The sequence below is a fragment of the Maniola jurtina genome, chromosome 6, assembly GCF_905333055.1.
Source record: "Maniola jurtina chromosome 6, ilManJurt1.1, whole genome shotgun sequence".
Taxonomy (NCBI): Eukaryota; Metazoa; Arthropoda; class Insecta; order Lepidoptera; family Nymphalidae; genus Maniola; species Maniola jurtina.
In genome coordinates this window covers 14,643,489-14,670,638 of record NC_060034.1, presented here as the reverse complement: position 1 = coordinate 14,670,638, position 27,150 = coordinate 14,643,489, and the positions used below count along the sequence as shown (strand labels likewise).

General features: G+C 39.0%; 3 protein-coding genes across 4 annotated transcripts in view; 1 reads left to right on the top strand and 2 right to left on the bottom strand.

Annotated features, from left to right (window-relative positions):
* Positions 1-541: 541 nt before the first annotated feature.
* LOC123865942 (V-type proton ATPase 16 kDa proteolipid subunit) lies at positions 542-5,743 on the bottom strand. Its single transcript, XM_045907164.1, has 3 exons — positions 5,502-5,743; positions 3,259-3,448; positions 542-1,626 (listed from the first exon to the last, which is right to left on the bottom strand). The coding sequence occupies exons 1-3, from the start codon at positions 5,572-5,574 to the stop codon at positions 1,416-1,418; spliced, it is 474 nt and encodes a 157-aa protein (XP_045763120.1). The 5' UTR covers positions 5,575-5,743; the 3' UTR covers positions 542-1,415.
* An 888-nt stretch (positions 5,744-6,631) lies between these two features.
* On the top strand, positions 6,632-23,413 carry LOC123865935 (periodic tryptophan protein 2 homolog). The gene is made up of 17 exons (XM_045907155.1): positions 6,632-6,796; positions 7,441-7,553; positions 7,845-7,939; positions 8,710-8,838; positions 9,345-9,778; positions 10,587-10,770; positions 11,372-11,539; positions 12,628-12,880; positions 13,381-13,528; positions 14,629-14,820; positions 15,547-15,692; positions 16,333-16,480; positions 16,872-17,015; positions 17,969-18,078; positions 18,613-18,761; positions 19,317-19,521; positions 23,265-23,413. Exons 1-17 carry the CDS (start codon positions 6,779-6,781, stop codon positions 23,395-23,397), a joined length of 2,769 nt encoding a protein of 922 aa, XP_045763111.1. The 5' UTR covers positions 6,632-6,778; the 3' UTR covers positions 23,398-23,413.
* A 929-nt stretch (positions 23,414-24,342) lies between these two features.
* Positions 24,343-27,150, bottom strand: part of LOC123865936 (sensory neuron membrane protein 2-like) — a 35,592-nt gene continuing 32,784 nt past the window's right edge. For both annotated transcript variants that reach the window (XM_045907157.1, XM_045907156.1), the window contains 3 exons: positions 26,383-26,569; positions 25,746-25,871; positions 24,343-24,578 (listed from right to left, as the gene is read on the bottom strand). In XM_045907157.1, the coding sequence (XP_045763113.1) occupies positions 24,351-24,578; positions 25,746-25,871; positions 26,383-26,569 (541 nt within the window). In that variant the 3' untranslated portion in view covers positions 24,343-24,350. The remainder of the gene's footprint in view (positions 24,579-25,745; positions 25,872-26,382; positions 26,570-27,150) is intronic.

Genomic DNA, 27,150 nt, shown 5'->3' with positions numbered 1-27,150 from the left:
TTGAGTTGTAATTTTAAAATCTCGCGGGAGTTAGCCAAATCCCTAAGGGGTATGGTGTGTACTCCCGGTTTATGGCATTTCGCTGTGACATATAAAGGAACAGGGACAGGAATGAGCAAACAAAACAATCGGATTTGAACTAAAACACTCGATTCATAATTTACAGTACTTTTCAAAATATTTTATTAACACAATTCATTCAATAACACCAAAGATTATAACATTCTCTAACATGAAACCTAAAATAATACAATTTCACCTATTTGTATTTATTTTATTTACTTACCAATTTATATTCATTCAAACATTATTTTATTTTCGACTATGAGGTATACATAATAAAAATATTTTGAAATATATATTTCACATAGTAAGTCGTCAGAAACGCATTTCAACATTAAGTATATAAATCGATAGTTTAATTTAATACAAGACAGCGCAATGTCATGTAGCATACGCCCTTCCCTAGTAAATATCTTGTTCGCTCATATGAAGATCCACAAGGAAAATAAAACACACAAAACAAATAGAAACAAAATAATATGGAATGTACAAATCATGTTTATTATCTGATCCCTGGCAATACATTTGTTTGGGACTCGCTTTGGAATAATTTAGCAAGACACAGTTGACAGCATCCGTACACAATACAGGTAAAAACAGTACAAGTAGTTTATGGATAAGTACACCCACTTACAACACTGAAAGCTGTATATGCCAAGCCAGGTTCAACCTTCAAACTCTCAGCAAATAGTCGGTACACAGTACCCTGCGGCTTCAACGGATCATTAATTATATTTAAGATAAATTGTTTGGACTTAAATGTCTACTCTAACTGTACATTAGTTTCGCCTTAACGCTAAAATAATCTAAAATTGATATCGTCTGATGAACGGTTCGCGCAAACAATATCGATATGTTGGTGAAGTTACTCCAGTCACCGTAACACAAGACAGCGGGAACTAAATTAAATAATAAATAACTCCGTCATCGCGCGGTAGCGTCAACCATGATTCGGTTACGTTCGAGGAACGTGAGTGTTCGTTATAAAATTGAAGATTAAAAAAAAACTTATTACAAAACAGTTCGCGTCTCGGGGCGCGATGCAGACGCAGCATCAAGTCCGCATCGGGCCGGAGATGTGCGAGCGATTCGAAGCTGAGTACCACAGCACAACCACAAAACAGTGGTTGTGCTCTCGTATAGCACAACACGACCACAGTTTTCAGTCTGCAGTTGTAGGAGTCCATGAAGCGAGGAGGTTTAATGGGTTACTATACAGAAAGTGCCTCGGGGCGCTATGCGGTCGCTACCGGCGACGACGTCCCCTGTGCGCGAGATATTTGTAATGAGCATAGATCACATAGAGGCATAGAGCTCCGGGGCACGGGTGAATGGAGTGTGTGTAGATGGGTTTACTGTTGTTTCGTGTAAAGGTAGATGGCCACAATGAGACCGTATAGACCCAACACTTCAGCGAAAATGAGGATAAGAATCATTCCGACGAATAACCTCGGCTGTTGGGCCGTTCCGCGCACGCCGGCATCGCCCACGATGCCTATGGCGAACCCGGCCGCCAGCCCGGAGAACCCGACCGCGAGACCTGCACCCAAATGGATGAACCCTCTGGAAACAAAGATAATACATTATTAGTACAAAACTAGTGAAGATTGCGAAATTAGTAATGATCAACGATAACAGGAAAAACATATAAAAATAAGGTGGGCTGATATTTTCCTGTCTAGTGTATAAAATATCCAAAAGTGTGTCCATCTGTCTGCTAGCTTTTAACAACCTGTTTAACTGATTTCAAGTTTAAGTGGTGAATGTGCCATTAAGCGGTAGTTTACTGCCACACACACTATAAAAATGTGTATGGGTGCAGTAAGTTTGTCCCCAGGATGTAAGCTAATACATATGTAACTTTTAATCCCAGATAATAAAATCAATGAGCTCCCATAGGATTTTAAAAATCTTAATCCACATGGACGTAGTCGCTGGCATCATCTAGTAATTAAATACATCTGTATATCAATATACTAGAAATGTCTATTATTGCATTGCAAATGATTTTGACCATTGCTGGACATGAGCCTATGTGAGGATGCAGTCCACCACACACAGTCCTCACTCTCATCCAGATTCCGGCCACTTCGCTCTACGATCCAACAGCAGGAGGACGCCCCACACTATAATTGATTAGTTGATTACTGATACCAACTATGTAGTTATGAGATTTGCCAAAATATAATCCATGTTTAAGTTATCGTTTTATGATCAGATATTTACAGATAAGAACTCTCAGGCGTGTAGGCTTTCTCAAGATGTTATCCCTTACCATTAAAATTGATATTTAATTGCTTAAATAAAGCACATAACTCTGAAAAGTTAGAAGTGAATGCCCAGGATCGAACCCCCAAATTAAAAGGCTGACGTCACATTTAATTTCACATTTATGAAATTTGTGATGAAACCCCAAAATTTCAAATGTAGGCTATGAAATTACTAGGTGTGTGACATGGGCTGTTGTGACAGTAGAGCAAAGAGTTTTTTTTATATAATAATTATTATACTTTTAAATCTTTGATTCACATCACATTAAGCTAGTGCTTCAATACCTAATAGGGGACTTCGTCTGTGTTGGCGTTTGCTGGCGCGCGTGCGGTGCCTTTTAAGAGTGCTTTTTTAACCCCCAAACCCAAAAAAGGGGTGTTATAAGTATGACGTGTGTATCTGTCTGTGGCATCTTAGCTCCTAAACTAATGAACCGATTTTAATTTAGTTTTTTTTTTTTTGTTTAAAAGGTGGCTTGATCAAGAGTGTTCTTAGCTATAATCCAAGAAAATCGGTTCCTATGTTCAAAAGTTGTCAGCTCTTTTCTAATTACTGTAAGCTTCACCTGTAGGGGGTATTATAAATTTTTAATTTACACTTGTTAAAAGTGGCTGGTTTTTGTGTATTACTGGTGTTTTTTGGCGGTGGAACTGACTGGGAAGCGCTCTAAAGGGCCGCCGCGCGTGTGTCGGCGAGCGCCGGCACAGACGAAGTCCATACTTATATAGTTTCCCTAACTTGTAAATAACTACAAACTTGACAATGGCTAATCTGTGTAAAGCCAGAGAAAAAAATAATACCTAATATTAATTGACAGATGTTAGAATCAAACCGAGAGCTCCCTAACTAGTTGACTCTGCCAATGTCTATCACAGCCTATAATAGTCAGATGAGCAAATGCAATAATAATTCTACTATACACACCTGAACAAGGGATATGTGGCGGGTGACTCGAGGGAACCGGCGATCAGGACGGCAACTACCAGCCCGTAGATGGCGATAATACCCGCCATGACCACGGGGATGATGGACTTCATGATGAGCTCGGGCCGCATCACCGACATGGCGGCAATACCCGTTCCCGATTTGGCCGTTCCATAGGCCGCTCCCAGGGCTGGAATTTAAAGAAAGAAAAAAATTTAATGTCATTTTATGGCAACACTTTTAATCAAACTAATATTATAAAGCCAAAAGTTTGTATGTTTGTGTGTGTGTTTTTTAATCTTTCACGCAAAAACTACAGGACGATTTTGGCTGTGGAATGGAGATAGATTATGCCCTGGATACATAAGCTAATTTTTATTCCAGAAAATCAATGAGTTCCTATAGGATTTTTAAAAACCTATTAACATTATCATGTAAAAAAAAATTATAATCAATATTTTGTAATGATCCAAAACCTATTTGAATTTATACCAACTATTATTTAGTCCAAGTGTAAAACTTATAATGATCATACCTAAGATGTGATAGTATTTTTTCAACAGGCATGAAAGAGATAGCAATTACTGCCTACCTTCTATTAGTCATACTAGTATGCATGTTGTTAGTAGTTCTGTATGTACAAATGACATACTTTTGATAATATCTAGGTATTATGATTATAAAATCATGTGATTTCTAGTTCCAGTACTATGACTATGAATGAATACTGGGCTAAGTTTTTTGTGGGCTTCTTCTCAAATCGGGGGGTTTGGAACCCTTGTTGCTTGGTTAAGAGTTCAGAAATACCTATTTTTGTTTTTTTATTTTACTGTTGCAAAGTTCTTAGTGAAAGATATTTTGAAATTTGAGTCTACGCAGAATATTTTAGGTTCAATAATACCATTTACCATTTCAACATGAAGTTAAGTAATCAAGTACAATACTAAAGAATAACTAGGTTCAATTAGTTTTCATCTTGGTTACTAGTTCTTTGATCACTAGAAGCATTATATTTCTAGGTAAGTAGTCAGGTATAGGTAATCTTGTCTCAAGACCATTTTACAACTACAATTATATAATTTACATAACATTAAGTATTTATCCTCTACAGATTGTAATTATAGGATTCTAAGTAATAATATTAATAAGTATTTGATAAAATGCAGTCTATTAATTAATAAGTTAGGTACACAGTTGTAGTAAATGCAGTTGATACTTGATTATACCCAAAATAAGGCTGTGGATATTAATTAGACCAAATAAATGTATCTGTAAAAGATAGCTGAAATAACTCTTTTACTTATAATATGCTTTACTTAAAATTGCTCAAATTGTTACCCATAATGATAAAGTTTTTTGTATCATCAAGAGATGTTTTTTAAATAAAATAATAACTTAAGAATTAGACTAGAATAACTTTAATGATGTTAAATAACTTTAATATCACACTTAGGTATAGCATGAAGATGTTATAGTGAAAATGAAGCTATGGTTAACCTAACTATGAAAACAGCTGACTGCCATCACATGATCAAGTTATCAAGTCATGTGATGACGAACTTCATTCGAAAAATGATAATTTGTGAGATAAGTACCCAAATTGTAGTTTAAAACTTGAAATAACTTTTGAATACTTGGTTACTATGTTGGTGCAACTTAGTTGGTTTTACAATACAACAATCTCATTTTCATTGTCATACACAGTTCGATACGCTTTCCAGATCAATGATCGTTTTATTGCTATGCGTCAATGCAATAATGCCCTTACACCTTTGACATAGGACTCCGTTTTCTGTAACCTAAATTCTGTAGATCAAAAGTAAAAAATCTTAGTATGTGTCATTCATTACGGAATTTTACTACATCTACCAGTGCTGCCAACATAGCCTTTTTTCTACATCCCTATCAATCACATGATTGAAGTGAGGGTTTTTTACTGAAAACTACGCCCACAATCTTATAATCAATGGTTCTATCAAAACATCAATGCAATATGCACAATCGATACATCATACAAATGCGACAGATACGTAGCGTCAGCATAACATCAAGGTGCGGCTGTTCCTATATTTAGGACTCCTAAAATAACCGTATTCGCGATTAGTAAATTACATCTCGGTAACGCATAGAGATAGAAAACCGCTTAGCAAGGCGATTTCGTGTGCATTTACAGCATTTTGATGATACTGACACTAGAGGCTGTAATCGGGAATCGGGACAATTCACACAAAGTAGGTACATACCGCTGAATATGATAGCAGACGCCGCCCCCATAACTCCAAAGAAAGGTCCATAGATGGGATTTGGGTCAGCCATTTTGATTATGAAGTGTGGGAAGTATTTACAGGTCCCAAAACTGTGACGACTATCTGCACACACTCACTCCACGAAACTATTTTAGCACAGACAAATATGGCCCCAGCTTTGCAGACTCGATAGAATGGGTCATATGACGATTGATGTTCAAGGCAGTACTCGATATGCCCTAACTTCTGATTGGCGTTGATACGTTACTTCCGAAATGCGCGACCAATCCTGAGCTTAGAAATTCGCAGAAGTATGACGTATAACATTGATGTGGATCGCTGGCCAGCTAATTCTCTTTGCGCATGTTCTGGTTAAACATTTTGGCACTTTTTTATGAAAAAAATAATAATTTTGAAATATTAATTTAATTTGGTTATTAGATTACACTTTTTTTATTCTAAAATATTTTTTATTATAAAAATATTGCTAATATTTGCAGTAAATTGTTTGAGTACATAAATAAATTATTGATTTGTTTAATTTGATGTTACCAGATTAAAATGCGCGAAATTTAAAATGAAAAGTGGGTTAATTTCTTTTGTTACACTGATCAGGAAATGTTGCATATTCTAAAATCTTTTCAACATTAAAAAATTGAACATTATAAGTAAGAATTAAAGCTAAAAATACAATTTCAACTGCGCTCATTGCTTTAATTTTTTTCTTCTTCTTTTCCTATCTATGGTTCTTTGTATTACAGTTTTGTGGTCCAAAACAATTCTTATATTTCATTGATTTGAGTTTATTTAATGCAATGTGAATTAAAGTCAAAAACAATGGAGTCTAAAATGAGGGTAGGATGTCTAATAATATCTAATAAAAAAACATTCATTTCGGCAAAGTTAATTTTGACCTGCGCTCCGGCTTCTGGAGTTCTCCGCATGAATGGAAAGATAAAGAGACCAAGGCCTAAAAATTCCATTCCAAAAAATCAAATAAATAGTAGAGATAAGTCCATTAGGAGTCGAAGATGGTCCAAGTCATAGAGATAGTCAAGGTCCAAGTTGAATATTTCCAATATACGTCAATGTCATTTTCACGTGGTGGCTTCAGCGAACTGTCAATGTCACTGTCAACAAAGCTGTTGTGTTCATTTGTGAGCGCGTGTTTTGGTTTTGAAGAATTTTATTTTAGGTTGTTCATGTTCTTAAATCAAGACATTATAATAAATGCATAATTTTTATACGAAAAATTTGTATACACTCAATTGGCCATGAAGTTTAATTATAAGGTTTGTTTTTCTTACCTTATCCAAATAATATGTTTAAACTTATGTCCGCATTTTAGTTCTGTATAATATTCACTTCTGCCTGTACCTAGTACCTTCATCTTCGATCCTCTTCATCCTATACCAGAGCAACAGTTATTTTATTTTTTAAACATTTAGAGGACCCATAGAGCCTTATTTAGTCTAACTGTTAAGCCTTTTAACCCAAGGAGATATAACACCAGGGTCTTGAGGATCATGCCCATCAATCACCGCCTAGAATCTAGATCTTTTGTAATAATGGGTAATTTGTTTAAGTATTCTATTTCAATTCATAGTAATCCATGTTGTTATTGGTGCCTACATATCTGTGATAGGTATACATACATTCTACTATCTTCTATTGTATAATATTCGTGAAGAATGGATACAAATACTTAATAAGCTACCTACTTTTAATCTTTAAAAACCCCGGACGCAGCTACTACCATGAATCTAATAGGTTTCTTTAGATCTTTAGTTGCACAGTTAAAATAAATTATAAATATTCTTGTGAAATTAATTCTTTCACAAGAATATTTATAATTTATTTTAACTGTGCGAAAATTCTGTTCTATCTCTATACTTATGATATATTGAGTACATAATTTTTTAAACTTTTATTTCAGTTTCAAAATTTGCTGGGCACAGTCTATCGGAGAGGAGATATACTATTTACAAATGATGGAAATTGTGTGATCAGTCCTGTTGGCAATAAAATTACAGTATACAATCTTAAACAGTAAGTTTTCTCTAACTTATCATTAAGTAACAACAAACTAGCAACTGACCCTGGCTTCTCACAGATAGTGTCAGTAGTCAACAGGAAGTACCCTATAGGTTTTCTTGACAGACACGACAGACAAACGGACATACAGACAGACAGATAGAGAGACAGACAGATAAGAAAGTGAACCTATAAGGGTTCCGTTTTTACTTTTGAGGTACGGAACCCTAAAAAAATGCAAAATCTGAGTTTTATCAAATATTTCACTGTACTGAATTTATTTCAGATAATTATTTTTATTTCTAGAAACAAAAGCAACACACTACCGATCGAGAGTCATTTTAATTACACTGCCATTGATGTCTCCCCAAATGGATCTGTTCTCCTTGCAATTAATGAAAGTAAGGATACTTTGTTCACTACTACACACATTGACATTATTTATCCCACTAATATGTAATATGAATGCGAAAGTGTGTAGGTTTGTCTTCCAATTGATGCAGCAACAGAGCATGACTTTTCCATAGTTGAAGTGGAAAGTGGCAAAAACTATTTTTTATCCTGACAAATGAAAAAATCCAGGGGAGTTAAAAAAAACTGCAAAACCAATAGCTTTTTATTCTTAACAGCTTAATATATACATATATTAAGAACTAGAGACCCGCCCCAGCTTTGCATGGGTGCAATGTAAATATTAGTGTGTTTATATTTCAAAATAAGACAGGTTTTTCGATGAAAGCTCTCAGTTGGCTTGATTTCTTCCGATCAATCATAACATCTTGAACAATTCATAATGTCATTATTCAACAAATTAACACAAAATTATATTTAACTATAGTAGCTTAAAAGCTCTAAGCGTAAAGAGAGACAGAGGGCGAGACGCGACTTTATTTTATACTATGTAGTGATACTACATTATATTGCATCACAAAATGAAAAGTATTTGGCCATAAATTCAAATTCAAAATATTTTATTCAATTAGACTTTTACAAGTACTTTTGAATCCTCAAGAGCATTTACCACTGGTTTGAAATGCCTTCCCTACCGAGAAGAACCAGCAAGAAACTCGGCAGTTGCTCTTTTCATTGTCCAGCACACTAGCCATTTGCACTGAACCAATGACTCACGCTTTAAGCTAAGATAAACAACAATTGTGAACCATTGTTTCAGAGGGTGAAGCGCAAATGATAAGTCTGCAAACATGCACCGTCATACACAGGTACAAGTTCAAGCAGCAAGTGAATGCAGTCAAGTTTAGCCCCGATGGAAACCTGTTTGCAGCATGCTGTGATGACACGGGTATGACAATGAACAGTATTTATTTTTTGAGGAGGATTGCCGTGTTGCCAATTGCTTTCCGAAAATGCGCTAAACTAACCTCATAATGGTTTGTGCTAATATTGTTAAAAAAACCGCCAAGGGTTCCATACTCGGGTAATTTTTCGACATTTTGAACGATAAATCAAAAACTATTATGCATAAAAATAAATAAAAATCTGTTGTAGAATATACAGGTAAAGCCCTTTCATCTAATACCCCACATGGCATAGGTATCTTACTTTGAAAATTGAAACAATTTTTTTTTAATTTTTATATGTATACATAAATTCACCGTTTACGGATTTTTCCCCTTACTTGTGTCACAAGACTTATCTACTTATCTTTCATGATTCTAAGGCAACGGGAAGTACCCTGTAGGTTTCTTGACAGGCACGACAGACACAGACAGCAAAGTGATACCTAAAACCTCCTAAATACCTAATAACTCCATTTTATACTCATATTATAATTTTTTCGACTTGCAGTGTTCATAATGACAGCACCAAGTAGTTTCACGGGCGAGTTCCGTTCTTTCATAATGAAGCGCGTATTCAAAAAGGCACACGACGAAGTCACTTGCCTGGACTGGTCGACTTGCGGCAAGCTACTTGCTGCTGGGTCCAAAGACACCACCACCAAAATATACACCTCAGAGTACCTCGATAACATCAACATGTACTCCTTAAGTGGCCACACGGATAAGATTGTGGGTGTCTTCTTTGAACAGAAGAGTTTGGACCTTATTACTGTTAGTCGTAATGGCCAGGTTTGCTTGTGGGAGGCTAGTATAGATTCGGAGGATCTGGTGACGTCAGCGGTTCAAATATCGCATCAGAAACGGAGGAAGCTCCAGAAGGAAGCGGAGTTGGAAGACGATGATGTTGATGAACGGAATGTTATTGAGAAGGACAAAGAATATGTGAGTGCTTTTAGTTATGTTTTATTTTATCTGCATTAAGGTTTTTAGAAGTCCCGGTTGTAAGAAAAACCGGTCAAGTGCGAGTCGGACTCGCATGCGAAGAGTTTCGTATCATCATACAAGATATACCTAACACTTTATGTAGAACTCTGCAAGTTAATAACGGTCTGCGCCATCTATATGTGGTGGGTAAAAATTTTTGTGAACACATTTAATTTTTTTTTTTGTGTGATATATCCACAAATTCACGGTGGTTTTCGGATTTTTTCCTTTAATTGTGCTACCCTACCTGCCAAACCTACCTATATAAAACCTACCTACCTGCCAATTAATTTCAAATTTCATGATTCTAGGTCAACGAGAAGTACCTACTTATAGGTTTTCTTGACAGACATGACAGACGAGCAGACAGACAGACAACAAAGTGATCCTATAAGGGTTCTTTAAGAACCCTATAAGACTTCGATTTTTTCGACTTCGACCAGGATAAAAACTATTCTTTGTCCATCTCTGAGATTCAAACTACCTATGTACCAAATACATAGTGTTCACAACTTCGTTTACATGGATTTAGGTTTTTAAAAAGTCTTGTGGGGATTTTACTTTATCTGGGTGTATTTAGGTTTTTAGAAATCCCTGTTTTTAGAAAAACTCTTTGATTTTCCTGGATAAAAGTATTCCATGCCCATCTCTGGGATTCAAGCTACCTTCGTACCAAATAGTTGATGCGATAAGTTGTGGTTAATTTAGGTCTAACGGCTCATTACCCTTTAATCTTAGAAAATAATTTTGATTTCTTTATATTCAGGAAAGTGATGAAGACGCGAACATGGGGCCTGAAAAAGATAAAAAGGACGTAAAAGAAGATGAAAAGAGACTGCTATATAAGAAGTTAGGGCGACACTATGTTGGCGACGCGATACGAAATGCGGACTACAAATGTAGGGTGTCTGCGGCCGCCTATCATAAGAGCACTAAGATATTGGTTACAGGTTAGTGTGTGCTAAACTATCCGAAATACATGTCAAAAATTCCATGCATATCAAAAAACCGCATAATTGCGTATCGGACTCACAAACTAAGGGGTCCGTACCATGAAATAACACTTTAATTCTTTTGTCATGTAACCACAAAATGGTGTTTTAAATTTTTTCCTTTACTAGTGCAACTATAAGAATTGCTACCTGCCAATTTTCATGATTCTAGGTCAACGGGAAGTACGCTATAGGTTTTGATTCCCTTGATGGGTCTTGACAGACATGACAGACAGACAGACAGTATGTACCTAGTGTGGGTGTGTGTGTGCGTCCGGGCGTGCGTGCGTGCGTGCATGCGTGCGGTCGTGTGCGCTCTTGTGTAAGGGTGTCTTTGTGTCTATCTGTGTCACGTTAGAGCTGAGGACAACGATTTACGTAAGCAAAATCAATGCTTCTCGCTCACGTGAAATAAGGTGAAATCGAGTGACGCTAGCGTGGCAGTGCCAGTAGCCGTGTCATTATTTTGCAGGCCACGACGGTAAATTCGTGGAGGAGTGTGTCGCTTACGTAGTAATAGTTAGTATCTTATGATTTCAACCTGTTTCCGTTGTCATAGGTTTCTCAACCGGCATATTCTTCCTGCACGAGATGCCGGACGTGAATCTAATCCACACGCTCAGTATATCGGAGCACAGGATTAGCAGCATCGCAATGTCTGGTCAGGGAGACTGGATAGCGTTCGGATGTCCCAACATAGGACAGCTGCTTGTATGGGAATGGCAGAGTAAGTATCTTGGATACAGCAATTATTGCGAGGATTTTATTCTAATCTCATGTGTCGATATAAGAAATATTAACACCTTATCCAATACCCGAGGCCATTATATTGATATCTGTCGTTTATCCCATTCTGTTTCTCATTACACATTCATTCCAATTTCTCATTTATTTTCTCCCTTAAAGATTCGCACACGTTAAATACTCTTCATTTTTCCATTTTTTCTATTCCATCAGCCTGTAAGTGTCTACTGCTGGACATAGGCCTTTCCTAATTTTTTCATTAGAGATTCATTGTGTGAAGTCTGCCAATCCTTGCTTTACTTTCTATTACTACTTACTACTAATTTTTACTATCTACTAATTACTTACTTACTACTTCACTTGCCCAGCGTGGTATACTACGGCCAAACCCTTCTCATTCTGAGAGGAGACCCGTACTTAGTAGTGAGCCGGCGATATATTATTGGTAGGAATGAATTTTGAAGTCAAAAAATCATTTGAATCGTTCTACGAATCGAACGCCCTTCCAGCATCAGTTATCCCCTCAAATTTTAGTATTGAGTACATTCAAGTCAACAGTGAATATAGGCCTCTTTTAGGCAAGCGCGCTCCATATTAGGCTGCACCATCACTTGCCAGCGGGTCTGATTGCAGTCATGCGCTAGTCTTTTAAAAAAACCGGTCAAAAGCGAGTCAGAATCGCGCACTAAGGGTTTCGAACTCGGGTATTTTTCAAACATTTTGCATGATAAATCAAAAACTATTACACATAAAAATAAATAAAAATCTGTTTTAGAATGTACAGGTAAAGCCCTTTCATATTTTCCTACTTGGTATAGTTATCATACTTTGAAAATTGAAACATATTTTATACTAGATCTACCTGCCTGCCAAATTTCATGATTCTAGGTCAACGGGAAGTACCCTATAGGTTTCTTGACAGACAGACGGATAGACAAACAACAAAGTGATCCTATAACGGTTGCGTTTTTCCTTTTGAGGTACGGAACCCTAAAAAAACTTTGAAAAGTCCCTTTGAAAAGAAAGAAAGAAATTTAGTTGATCCACCCACCGTCTCCAATTGTCACTCAGGTGAACAATATGTGATGAAGCAGCAAGGCCACGCGCTAGACATGACCTGCCTCGCGTACTCACCCGACGGCCTCTACATCGTGACGGGCGGGTACGACGGCAAGGTCAAGGTGTGGAACACGACCTCTGGCTTCTGCTTCGTGACCTTTGGGGAGCACAAGTCCACGGTCACCAGTCTGGTGTTCAGCGCCAATAAGAAGTTCTTTGTTTCCTCGTCGTTGGATGGGACTGTGAGGTGTTATGATCTTACGAGGTAAGTCTGGAACTGGTTAGGATACTATCTGATACCTGCGACTTAGGTTGAGATCTCTTTGTCTTTACTCAGACTTAAGTCACTGTTAAAACGAGACAGCGCTATACTGTTGACATAAAACCGTCTCGTTTTAACTGAAGCTTAAGTCTGAGCAAAGTAAAAGTACGGTCCATAGATCTCAGCCTTAGTACGCGTGGATTAAGGCCTCAGAAAATTCGTCCTTTAGGGCGTTTTTTCGTAGACTCATTGGTATAGGAGCATTTTACTGAAATAAATTTTACTAGTGCTTTTGAGTCAACAAAATAATTACCACTCATTCCGAAAGCCGAAAAGAACCAGCTCGGTCGGCCAATAAAAAATCCTCTTAGTAAACCCTTTGGATAATTTTATTAAAGTAAAAAGTAAAAGTAAAATTTTCTTTATTGTACATCAAAACATATAAATGATAAACTAAATGGATTTGAAATATATAAATATGTAATATTATCTGTACATTATAGGTACCGCAACTTCCGAACTCTGACTTCACCGAGCCTTGTTCAATTCGGATGTGTGGCCGTGGACTCGAGCAGCGAGCTGTGTGCCGCGGGTGGACAGGATGTGTTCGAGATATTCGTTTGGTCCATCAAGTTTGGCAAGCTTCTTGAGGTCAGAATATACTCTTAAGTAACTACTAGAATCTAAATGATGCCCGCGACTTGATTTAGGTTTTTTGAAAAATCCCATGGAAACTTTGCTTTTTTAAAAAAGCTGACTATGTCAATTTCCGGGACACAATCTATCTCTATACCAAATTTCATACAAATTGGTTAAAAGAATGGACCTTTAAGAATAACCGTGGAAACTCTTTAAAAATAAAATAACATAAAAAGTAGCATATGTCCAACCCCAGGATGTAAACTCTGTACGAAACATCAAAATCAGCTCAAATGTTGGGCGGCTAAAAGCTAGCAGACAAACACACACTTTCGCATTTATAATATTAGTATGGGTTTCATGATTAATATAGCTTTCAAATGATAACAATGTTTGACATCTAACGTTAACTTCACTTAAGTAATTTATTTATTTATTCATGTGCGAAAAGTTAAAACTAAAACACGCAATGAAAAGACGTGCATAGTAATATTTGGGAAAATTTAATTTTGATAGTGCAAGTTTTAAACGAAACAAAAACCATTTCAATATTTAAAGCTTCCACAAAGGACAAGTTATTTATACTATAGAGGTTTCTTCCAACAGCCCTAATAATTATTTTTGATTAAATTTTAAAATTTATTAATTAATTTAAAATTAAAATTTGATGGTGCGAGTTTTAAGCAAAACAAAAGAACCATTTTAATATTTACAGCTTCGTCAATAATTATTTACAGACTAGCTGTGCCCGCGACTTCGTTCGCGTGGAATGGTGAATGTTCGCCGTGATTCTTTAAATTGACATAACTTTTTTATTTATGAACTAATTGACATGAAATAAACACTAAATGTTAAGTGAAGCTTACTACAATATATTAGAGAAAACCGTATCTAAATCGAATAAGCCGTTTCTGATATTAGTGTGCACAAACACACAGACAAACAGACAAAAAAAAAATTAATTACAATTTCGGGTTCGGCATCGATATAATAACAACCCCTGCCACTTTTTTTTATATATTTCCATTGTACAGACACCACTTTTCTACAATTTTGTTATATGTATAGAAAATAAGATGCAAGGTTTCAGTATTATATTTCTAAATCCACAGGTACTAGCAGGCCATGAAGCCCCAGTAGCAAGTCTGGCCTTTAGTCCAAACCTGTCCAGCTCGCGCCTCGCTTCAGCCTCGTGGGACAAGACCGTCCGATTGTGGAACTGCATTGAAACCAGCTCTGACTGTGACACTATACGGCTGACGTCGGACGCCTTGCAAGTCGCCTTCAGGCCTGATGGTGAAGAGGTATGTTATTTCTAGACTATTTCTCTTCTTTCTCTTCTGATCAAGCTTATGGTACTAGGAGATCATAATGCTTAGTGGTGATGCCTAGTTGCCTTCAGATCTGCTGGCGAAGAGTTATACTATCTTTGATTTTATCTTAATTTCAAGTCTAGTATGTGTAATTTCGAGAATCCAAGCTTTCCTTGTTTTTCATCAAGTTCTGGCCATTCAAAAGGATCCTTTATTTTCTTAGTTTTCCAGATTTAATATTTTTAGAAGTCATATTTTTAGGGTTTCGTACCTCAAAAGGAAAAACGGATCCCTTATAGGATCACTTTGTTGTCTGTCTGTCTGTCCGTCCGTCCGTCCGTCCGTCCGTCCGTCGTGTCTGTCAAGAAAACCTATAGGGTACTTCCCGTTGACCTAGAATTATGTTTGGCAGGTAGGTAGGTCTTATAGCACAAGTAAAGGAATAAATCTGAAAACCGTGAATTTGTGGTTACATCACAGAAAAAAAATTAAAATGTGTTTTAATTTTCAAAGTAAGGTAACTACACCAAGTGGGGGTATCATATGAAAGGGCTTTACTTGTAATTTCTAAAAAATATTTTTATTTATTTTTAAGCATAATAGTTTCTGATTTATCGTGCAAAATGTCGGAAAAATACCCGAGTACGGAACCCTCGGTGCGCGAGTCTGACTCGCACTTGGCCGGTTTTTTATACAAATCAACACTTCGTATTTTAGATCGCGGTATCGACACTAGACGGTAACATATCGTTCTTCAATGTGGTCACATCGGATCAGACGGGGAGCATTGAGGGCAGAAATGATCTGGGATCCGGCAGAGCGGACACGGACCTGGTGACTCCTGGAAAACTGCTCAAAACCAAGTGAGTAATCCATACTTTCATACTTTAATATTATAAATGCGAAAGTGTGTCTGTCTGTCTGTCTGCTACATTTCACAGCCCAATAGTTTAACCGATTCTGACGGAATTCGGTACAGAGCTACTTTATATCCCGGAAAATCAAACGGTTCCTAAACTACCTAAATCCACGCGGACGAAGTCGCGGGCGTCCTCTAGTTAAAACTAAATAAAAAAACTGGTCAAACCCGCGTATAAGGGTTCTTTTTTCCTTTTGAGGTACGAAACCCTAACAATAGAGTTTATAATCATAAATAGAAATATTATGTACTAGAGGATGCCCGCGACTTCGTCCGCTAGATTTAGGTTTTTAAAAATCCCGTGGGAACTGTTTGATTTTCTGGGATAAAATGCCTATGTCAATTACAGGGACGCAAGCTACCTCGGTACCAAATTTCGTACAAATCGGTTAAGCGGATGGATTTTTAGGAATCCCGTGGGAACTCTTTGATTTTCCGGCATATAACGTAGGTTATATCCGTCCCCGAGATATAAGCTAACCCTGTACCAAATTTCGTCAGAATCGGTTAAACTGTTGGGCCATGAAAAGGTAGCAGACAGACAGACACACTTTCGCATTTATAATATGTGTATGGATTTTCAGGGCGTTTACGACTATTTGCTATTCGGCGGACGGGTCTGCCATCCTCGGCGCGGGCAACTCCAAACACGTGTGCTTGTATAGCGTCAAGGAATCCGTCCTTATCAAGAAGTTTGTCATCACGCAGAACCGATCTTTGGATGCTGTCAACGTAAGCTTTATTTCTTTTACACATAGGTAGCTCACGAACAATATGACATGGCATTTTAAAGAACTTATATGTTATCTTGTACAGGCACTCATATGTATTTGCTGCTTTTACATTGTTTTTGAAATGAAAACTTCTTTAGTACCGTTGTGATTTGAAACTGGCGATACTAAAAAGAGACAAACACATATATTATCTATAAGATTTAGCCTGCGAGGGAATGAGGTGATGTTTTTATTATTTCATACTTTACTTACCATAAGCCTCCCATGTCATTTATTGAAATTGAAAACTTTGGAGACTGAATTATGTAGAGTAAGATAAATGTTTCTTTTATATTTTTAAAAGCAATAATAGAAGTTTTATCTTTTCTATTAATAATAATCTTTTTCAGGACTTCATAAACCGCCGCCTTCTAACGGAATTCGGCAATATGGCACTCGTAGAAAATAGGGAGGAGTTGGAAGGGGGTGACGTCAACGTGAGACTGCCGGGAGTGAAGGCGGGAGACATGGCCGATAGGAGAGTTAAACCTGAGGTATGTATGAAAGAGATGGAAGGGTAAGAGATAAATATAGACAAGATCAGGAGTATTGGTTACAAAGGGGGAAAAATGACGGATATATGGTCTGACAGTGATTGGCTATTACTACTGGTTGAGAATAGGGAAAAGTTGGAAGGGAGTCAACGTGAGACTGTCGGGAGTCAAGGCGGGAGAAGAAACTTATAGTTTTGGCAATTCCATCAGCCTGTAAGCGTCCACTGCTGGACATAGGCCTTTCCAAGAGCGCGCCCCCAAACACGGTCCTCCGCCTTCCTCATCCACCCGCTCCCCGCTACCTTCTTCAGATCATCGTCCAGCGGGCTGGAGGTTGTCCCACACTGCGCATACCGGTACGCGGTCTCCACTCCAGTTTTGGTACTATCCCTTACTATTCAAAGACATTTGTGGGGGCAAGGCGGAAGCCGACGTCCTTTAGATGGACACTTATGTAGAGATACTTCTAAGAGCATAAGGAACACAATATGTGTCAAAAATCAGAACTACGTTATTTATGTCGAGGTCTCATTTATCTCAAACCGCCTTTTTTTCGAGTGGGAAATCTTCTGAAGATACCCGCTCGGGTTATGTGGGATTTCTACCCTTCGGTGGCCCTCCTCAGCACATATTGAGAAGCTCGGGGAACTCTGACGAACGTGCGCCGGTGCCTCGCGCGGCGCCCATTGGGCTCCTCCTGGAGAATGTACTTCCCTGCCCTCATGCACCTGCATGCAGGCACGGCAGCTTGTGCCACAGCAAGCTGCCGACTTCTCAAGGTCGCTGACCTCAAAGTCCTAGCGCCAGGGACTATTGGATAGACGGATCGGGACGTTGATCAACGCCCTGATGTCTCCACCTCTGAGTAGAATCGGCTCGCTCGCGATCCCGCTCAGCGGAGCTTATATCGCCTGGGCTAATAAACAAAGTGACCATATAGAATGTATCCCCAGGTGCGAGTGCACTGCGTTCGCTTTTCGCCAACGGGCGAGAGCTTCGCGGTCGCTGCAACAGAAGGTCTTTTACTCTACAGTCAGAACGCCGGCATGGATGGTACTTTCAGGTTTGTGATCATATCCTTATTAGAAAAATATTAGTTTTGTAATTTTTACCCACAATAGAACCATAAGCGTCACTGAGAAAAGCGGGTATTATTAAAATATTTGGAACGAATTATTGGAATGTCCTCCCGAAATCTACGCGAGACCTAAATCACATCAAGATAGCGCTATCAACTTCCAAAAGGTTCTTTAATCATAACCCTTCCTTTGCCGCTTTGCCGCAGTTTGGTAAAAAAAGTTTTTCCCCATTTTTCCCTGGGAATTCATCCAATGAAATCCTGGGGCCTCCCGCTAATAGGAGTCTTAAAAAGATCTCCCCCCCCCCCCATTCCCCTGTTAACAATAATAAAATATGATTTATCGCTTATCTGTTTAATTTTGACTCCTGAAACATTGAAATATATTGTTTAAAAAATAATGATTTCAAGATTATTTCGTGGCTTAGTTATTTATCGTGGTATTTCGGGTACCGTACCATGATTAATTTATCTGCAATATAATATTGAAGTGTAAAAATCCCCGTTTTGCCCATTCAGGCCATACCGATTAGAGACTGGTTCAACCCCACTAGCGGTCAAACGGCTGCTGGAAGAGAAATCCTGGGGCCCCGCGCTAATAGGGGCCTTGCAGTTGAACGAACATGACGTCATTCAACAGTGCGTTGAGGCCGTGCCACCTATTGACAGTGAGTATAATGTTTTATTACCTCGTTGGTCTAGTGGTTAGCATGTTCGACTGCAGATGACGAGGTCCTGGATTCGATTCCCGGGACACTAAATAATTTGGGTTTCTGTTATTACCTACTAGCCCGGATTTAGAAGTTAACGGTGATTCACTCCTATGCCTCGGCGAGCACGTTTGTCTGGTAGGAGGCTTCAGCGGTGGCTAGTTGCCACTCTACCGACAAAACCATGCCGTCAAGTGATTTAGCGTTCCGGTATGATGCCGTGTAGATACCATAGGTGTATGGGTTTAATAAAAATCGCCATATATCTTTCAGTTTAGCCCGTTTCCATCTTAGAATGCATCATCACTTACCGCCAGGTGAGAATGCAGTCAAGAGCTAACTTGTATCTGAATAAATAAAAACAGTACCTACCTGCTGAATGAAAAGCTTAGCATTCAAATCAAAAAGGCTTTAAACTTTGCCTTTCCAGATCACTTCCAAGGGACTATTCGTCTGTGGTGATATGCACAAAATGGCCCTAATCGAAATATCCATTTTAATGATTTGTTTCAGTTGGATTAACCGTTGCAAGCCTAGAAGAGGACTACGCACACCGCCTTCTGAGTTCGATAGCGCGTCTTCTAGAAGACAGCAGACATTTGGAGCACCTTCTACTGTGGGTCAAGAGTATTGTGACGGCGAGGAAGAAGTTCCCTCAAAGCGTACTTCTGGCGTTGGAGAAAGTTCTTACCGTGAAATACTCGCAGCTCAGTAAAATGTAAGTAATTTTTGTAAATTCTAGGAATTTTTCTTCTCGTTTCCAAAAATGAGTCGGCAAGAGATTTCTTGCAGTTGGCAGCAAAAAAGCAAGACAGAAGCACTAACTAAGCGCCTTTAATACACTTCGGTTAAAGATGGAGGCCTCAAAACAGCTGTTCTGTTCACCATAGACACACACACATATAACCACACACATACATACACACATATACAAACAAACTTTCGCCTTTATAATATTAGTGTGATGTGATAGTTTTTGATTTATCGAGCAAAATGTCGGAAAAATACCCAAGTACGGAACCCTCGGTGCGCGAGTCTGACTCGCACTTGGCCGGTTTTTTAAATAGTTATTTTATTACATAACACACGTCACGCGCTCTGATAAATTGATAACAGTCATACTTACTGTTTTTGGATAAGGTCAAGTGTAAGATAAAATTGATAACGCATAACGAATCGTAAATTATACAAAGATTCAAAGATTGAGTAGTAAAGTTAGATATTACCGAGTAATTTGGAACGGGTTGGTAGTGTGTGGGGTAATGGCGTATCATATGAAAGGGCTTTACCTGTATATTCTAAAACAGATTATTATTTATTTTTACGCATACTTAATAGTTTTTGATTTATCGTGCAAAATGTCCGAGTACGGAACCCTCGGTGCGCGAGTCTGACTCGCACTTAGCCGGTTTTTTAAATAGTTCATCAAAATCCTCGTCCATCCACGTTTAAAATTAAGTTGTTTATTATTGCAAGAGTTTAATATAATTGTTTTCAATCTAGTTACAAAGCAACATCAAATAAGCAAATACTAAGCAAAACCCGCTAATTTTTATATTACGTCATGGCAATCCATCAAACCTATCGCAGACCATGATAATAATCGCTTCGAACTAGTAACATGCGAATATGTAAAGAGAATACTCATGCCGCAGCTAATTGGCGATACACAAAACCGGATAAGTACGAATCAGACTCGCGCACTGAGGGTTCCGTACTCGGGTATTTTTCCAACATTTTGCACGATAAATCAAAAATTATATACATAAAAATAAATAAAAATCTGTTTTAGGAATGTACAGGTAAAGCCCTTTCATATGATACCCCATTTGGTATAGTTATCTTACTTTGAAAATTGAAACACATTTTTTTTAAATGACGTAAGTAACCACAAATTCGCAGTTTTCAGATTTTTTCCTGTATTTGTGCTATAAGACCTACCTACCTGTCAAATTTCATGATTCTAGATCAACGGGAAGTACCCTATAGGTTTCTTGACAGACAGACAGACAGACAACAAAGTGTTGTCTGTCTGTCTGTCCTATAAGGGTTCCGTTTTTCCTTTTGAGGTATGGATCCCTAAAAACCGATCAAGTGCGAGTCAGTTTCGCACACGAACGGTTCCAGACCATCGTACAAGAAATAACTATTTTTTTTGTGATGTAACCAATTCACGGTTTTCGAATTTTCTCTTTAGGTATTTGTGCTATAAGACATTGATAGTTGCCAAATCTCATGATTCTAGGTCAACAAGACTCTATAGGAATTATGATTGTCTTGACAGACACGACATTCGGACAGACAGACAACGAATTGATGCTATAAGGGGCAAGGGGTCATTTTTTCTGTGGAGCTATGGAACCCTAAAAAGATTTTGACCCTGACCGACTCATGCCTGTCGCCTGACTAAATGATAGATAACCGTCCTTCATGGATATTAGTATGATAATAATAAAATTATTATTGACTATTAATATAGCGAGAGCTAGTCCGGTCTTCCAATACTGCAGAAATGATCGGGCTGTTTGGCAGATAGAGCTATTTCGTAGGTATTCCCTAAGAAAGGGTTATTGAAAATTCAACCCCTAAGGGGGTAAAATAAGGGTTTGAATATTGTGTAGTCCAGGCGAACGTAATCGCGGGCATGCTAAATCCGAAAGTGTGTCTGTCTGTCTGTCTGCTACCTTTTTACGGCCCAACAGTTTAACCGATTCTGACGAAATTTAGTACAGGGTTAGCTTATATCCCGGGGACGGACATAGGCTACTTTTTATCCCAGAAAATCAGAGTTCCCACGGGATTCCCAAAAACCCATCCGCTCAACCGATTTGTATGAAATTTGGTAACGAGGTAGCTTGCGTCTCTGTAATTGACATGGCAACTTTTTATCCCGGAAAATCAAACAGTTCCCACGGGATCTTTAAAAACCTAAATCTGCGCGGACGAAGTCGCGGGCATCCTCTAGTATGGTATATTTTTGAAAAGTTTTTAGTTTTAGTCGAAAACTATTATTACAATTTGTTCTACTTTGGCTGCAATAGGAAAGTAACTTTGTAATAGGAAAATAACCGCTTGAGCAGTCGAGGTAGACTAACTTTTACGATATTGGTTTCCAACAAGTGCAATTCAGCTCAGCTGTACATCGGGTTTGAGTGGGTTGTTCCGACAAAGTTGAAGCAGTATTTGAGTGTTTCGTAAGAACACTCTCTATAGAACTAAAGTCCGGTCAAAATAGACATTTCAAGTAACGAAAATTTCCACAGAGCTAAATATTGGTAACTCCTTCAATTTTATAATCGCGATATCTCAGGAAAATTCTTAGAAAAAAAGTATGTAAGACAATTTTGTTGATAATTTTATGATACACAATTTTTGTTTGACCTACTTTTTGATAAAACATGCCGTTTACAAGAAAACTCCAAAAAAAAAAACGAAAATTATGACCTTGAATAACTTTTTTGCAGACAGTATCTATGGGGGCTTTTGATTTTTTATTTGTAATGGTGCATTCAAATCTCCACCAATATTTTTATTGCAAACTTACCACTATTTTTAGGGTTTCGTGCCTCAAAAGGAAAAAGGAACGGAATAGGATCATTTTGTTGTCTGTCTGTCCGTCTGTCCGGCTGTCCGTCTGTCCATCTGCCGAAAAAATACCCGAGTACTGAACCCTCAGTGGGCGAGTCTGACTCGCACTTGGTAGGTTTTTCTCTCTAATTTGACCGGACTACTACTACAAGTTACAACGTACGTAAAGGAAACTTTGGTACTAGTTTCCGAAGTTTCGTTCTACCAGTACAATGGCGATTGCGTGTTGCTCGTACACACAATATAAGTAGCGAGTGATATAATCTGTCATTCAATCGGTTGTTGTCAAGGTCTTGGGGTAGCTAGGTGTAGCATGAATGAAAACCAACTGTGCCTATTTATTTGGGTTCAAAAGGAAAAGCGGAACCCTTATAGGATCATTTTGCTGTCTGTCTGTCTGTCTGTCCGTCTGTCGGAAAAATCTATAGCGTATTTCCCGTTGACCTAGAATCATGAAATTTGGCAGGTAGGTAGGTCTTATAGCACAAGTAAAGGAAAAAATCCGATAGGTAAAACAGGGGTTTAAAATTTGTGTAGTCCACGCGGACGAAGTCGCAGGCTAGTAATTATTACTTTGACGTCCGTGGTGCAGTGGTAAGCGCTGTGATCTTACTAGTGGTAGGTTGGGAATTTTATAATTTCTAAATCTCTGGTCTGGCCTGGTGGGAGGCTTCGGCCGTGGCTAGTTACCACCCTACCGGCAAAACCGCGCCGCTAAGTGATTTAGCGTTCCGGTATGATGCCGTGTAGAAACCAAAGGCGTGTTAACCCTTACAGGTTAATTAAGGTTAGACTGCATCATTACTTACCGCCAGGTGATATCAGTCGAAGGCAAACTTGCATCTAAATAAAAAAAAAATTTGCTTGTTCCAGATGTGACTTCAACAAGTACACAATTCGCTGTATAAAGTCAGTGGGCGAGCTGTCTCCGAAGCAGGAAGACGTGGCCATGGACTCGGAGAACTCCAGCGGACGAGGCACCTTCTCTGGCGATGATACTGACTAAATATATGATTAATTTTGTATATAAAGTTGTCTTTGATTATTGGGAAACTTTAATTGGCTAGTATAAGCCAAGTTCAGTATGAGATTTTACTTCCCTCCAATTCATTTGAGAATCGAAACAAAATAACGTCAAAGTAAAATGAACCTAAGGTCTTTAGGTTCATTTTACTTTGAAGTTTTTCGAGGGTCAGATCGATTTAAACATTCATAATAATTGATGGCGCAATAACTGAAGAATCTGCTAGATTTAGATTTTGGAGCCTGCGTGAGAAACTGAAACTTCAATATATTGTATTAAAGCTTTATTTTCCTAGGCAAGACAAGTAGGCTAAGTTTCTTTTACCGCTCTTTTGGAGGCTATCCAAAAATGGCAATTTAACGCAGTGAGTTCAACAATCCTACACTTAAATATTTATTGGAAGTTATGTTTGGTTTGTGAGATTATCATCATCAAGATCAACATAGCGCCGTTCTATTAATGAACACGGGTTTCTTCTCAAAATGAGAAGGGTTTGGCCATAGTCTACCACGCTGGCCAAGAATGCGGATTGACTTCTTGACCTTTGAGAATATTTTGGAGAACTCAGTAGTTTTCCATTTATGTAAGTAGTTTTTGTCACGACGACGTAGTACTAGGTATGTACGCACGTAGGTTAGTAGTAGACATGTATGACATTTTGAAGTCTACATCAGTTCAGACGATCAGGGTGATTGAGCAAGCGAAATAAGTCTTTCTACCAGGGCGGGTTGATTCGCTAACTCAGTGTCGAACACTGAATTATAGCCACCGAGTTCATTAATTAATTATAATCAATTGAAGGTTTTCTACGAAAAAATACTTTGCTATCACCCAGTGAAGCAGCAATGTAGGGCCAACCGACCTCGGTGGCTATCATTCAATGTCACCTAGCTGGGATGCATAAGAAACCAAGAGGGAAATAAAACACACATTATCTATTGCCCTTTATTGACGTCAAAGTTGTTCCCCGGCCTCAGTATGAAGCTGACGCTGCTGTGGTGTCGCTTGCACGGGCTGAGGCCGGCGCGCGACACGCACGCGGCAGCTGCGACGCACAGCAGGATGGCGAGGCCCAGCAGAGCCCAGCGCACTGCCTCCACGTAGCCCAGGAGGGTGTGTGCCTGGTGCAACTCCTCGCGGAGGTCGGCTGGGATTTCTGCTCCCTGGAATTGAGATTCATGTTTACTGTTAACATGGTACACGACAGGTTGACAGGGCAATCACCCCGTGCGGGTTAGCGCGGATGACGTGCGTCCCCCCGCCTCATACCCCGAATACTACCATGTCGACCTGTCGCGAACTGTAGGTAAGTACTGACCTCAACTCTTGGTCGTTCTTACCCCTTATCTTTTTCTACATACGAGTATATATGTTACGGGCAACGTGATTAACTGGGCATTATTAATAAGGACCGGCCATTATTAATAATGCCCAAGAGCGATGGGCAAAGTGATTAATTTATCACTTTGACCGGTAATTATTAATAATGCCCGACGGCCCGTGGTCCATGTAATAAGTCAGTGTTTGAGATAGCTTGAATTTATCACTTGGACCGGGCAGTATGAATAATTCCCTACTTGTACGCTCCCCCCGCACGTACGTTGGCAGGGGATCGTACGTGCGGGGGGAGGGGCTTCGGTTAGGTTAGGTTAGGTAATTCCCGCGCATAAAAAAAAGGTTAGGTTAGGTTAGGTTCTTTCATTTAATAAACAAAAACACTACAGTTCAACTATTAACACAGTACAGTTTAACTATTTTATTACTTTGCCCAAGATAGGGTGGGCATTATTCATAATGGCCGGGACAAGTGATTAATCATGCTGTTTTAATCACATTGCCCAATTAAGCCGGACATTATTAATACAGACCGACGATTATTAATGGTGCCCGGACTTATCAAATTGCCCGTAACATATACACGTAGTATCGTTCCGGAACGCTAAATCGCTTGGCGCCACGGTTGCCAGTAGCGTTGTAACTAGCCACGACCGTATCCTCCCACTAGACCAGAGACAATTTAGAAATTATAAATTCCCAAACGGTCCCTGCTGAGAATTGAACCTGGGTCCTCTCACTTATAAGACCACAGCGCTCACCACTACTAATTTTGAATGAACTAGCTGATGCCCGCGGCTATCCGCGTGGATTTAAGGTTTTTAAAATCCTGTAGGAACTCTGATTTTCCGGGATAAAAGTAGCCTATCTCACTGTCCAGGTCTTTAACTGTACCCATGCAAAAAATCACGTCGGTCTGTTGCTCCGTTGTGTCGTGATTGAAGAACAAACCAATAAACCAACATAGACTAAATTGTAGGACGTAAGTGGTTTACCTCCTCAATCCACATCATCGGGAAGACCCCAGTGAGCACGTTCTCCAGCTGCGGGACAGCCTTCATATTCCGGAGCTCGATGTTGAACTGCAGACGCTGTGCGCCCTTCAGCACCACGCCCGTGGTCTGCAAATTTTTTTTTTATTCGGTAAGCGCTTGACCAGAATCACACCTGATGGAAAGTGATGATGTGGTCTAAGATGGGACGCGTTTACCTAGAAGGTGCCTATTCACTCTTGTTTTAAAGATACCCGGATTGTAATTGGTAGGAAACACAGATCGCGGAAGAGTATTCCAAACCTTAGTTAAAATTACAACATCCTAGTTAATATCTTATAAGTACTCATGTTATATTCATATTCATACCTACTATAATACAATGTGTAACCAGTACGCTACCAAGACAGGTGATAGTAGGTACTGATGATTACTGATAAGATGCCATAAAAAAAACCATAAATTCCTGTATTTTTAAACGTTCACAATATGTAAATAAAACATCTGACTGACGCTAGAGGTCAACGAACGTTCTGTAAATAGGCCACTCGAAGTCAATGCTGCGTCGTAGGTGGAGCATTGACTCCACCCCGACTTTGCAGTGCGCAATGCTTTAGATCCTCTACTAAAATTTGCTTACCGCGTCAAGATAAGCATAGCTCTCATGTTTGTCTTTATTGGGGCTGAGGCCTCCATCGAAGTACTCCAGCAATTCCTCGGAGCCGAGATAGAAGTGAGGCAGTGAGGCGAGGGCGGGAGCACCCTTACACGGGCCGAGGTTGAGGAGCCCCATGAGCAGACAGCCATCGTGGTTCGCGCTCCAATTTCTGTATATAAAACAAAATATTATTAAGTTTGTTTTATAGGATATATTTCGGAGAGTGTGCACAGGAACTTTTCGATCTTGTCCCCCCTTCACCATTTTACCACCGCACCGCAAGACGTCGGGCGAGTTTCCATCCTTATGTCGTCGACATTCCATCTACACGCACGAAACGTTTTGCGTCTTCATTCCTCATACGCATGGCTAAGGTTTGGAATACTCTCCCGCGATCTGTGTTTCCTACCAATTACAATCCGGGTATCTTTAAAACAAGAGTGAATAGGCACCTTCTAGGTAAACGCGTCCCATCTTAGACCACATCATCACTTTCCATCAGGTGTGATTGTGGTCAAGCGCTTGCCTATAGTGAATAAAAAAAAAAAAATGTTGTTAATAGGGAACCCACCCTCGTTCACATAGTCTGCGTAAGCGCAGACGTAGCGCGTACCATTGCGTTGTAATGTATGGAACTCTATGAACATGGCACACCGCTTGCGTAAACCGTGGACGTATGCGTAACCCGGTGTGTTAGGGGTTTACGTGTGTGTACACGTGTCACGTGTAAGCAATTGGTGTGAATCAGCC

Bases quoted from the DNA above. Each gene is read 5' to 3' on its own strand.
- LOC123865942 (XM_045907164.1), bottom strand. From the start codon at position 5,574: ATGGCTGACCCAAATCCCATCTATGGACCTTTCTTTGGAGTTATGGGG. The intron at 3,449-5,501 runs GTATGTACCTAC...TTTAAATTCCAG, and splicing joins GTCTGCTATCATATTCAGCG to CCCTGGGAGCGGCCTATGGA. The intron at 1,627-3,258 runs GTGTGTATAGTA...CTTTGTTTCCAG, and splicing joins GCCACATATCCCTTGTTCAG to AGGGTTCATCCATTTGGGTG.
- LOC123865935 (XM_045907155.1), top strand. The intron at 7,940-8,709 runs GTAAGGATACTT...CCATTGTTTCAG, and splicing joins TCTCCTTGCAATTAATGAAA to AGGGTGAAGCGCAAATGATA. The intron at 13,529-14,628 runs GTCAGAATATAC...CTAAATCCACAG, and splicing joins AGTTTGGCAAGCTTCTTGAG to GTACTAGCAGGCCATGAAGC.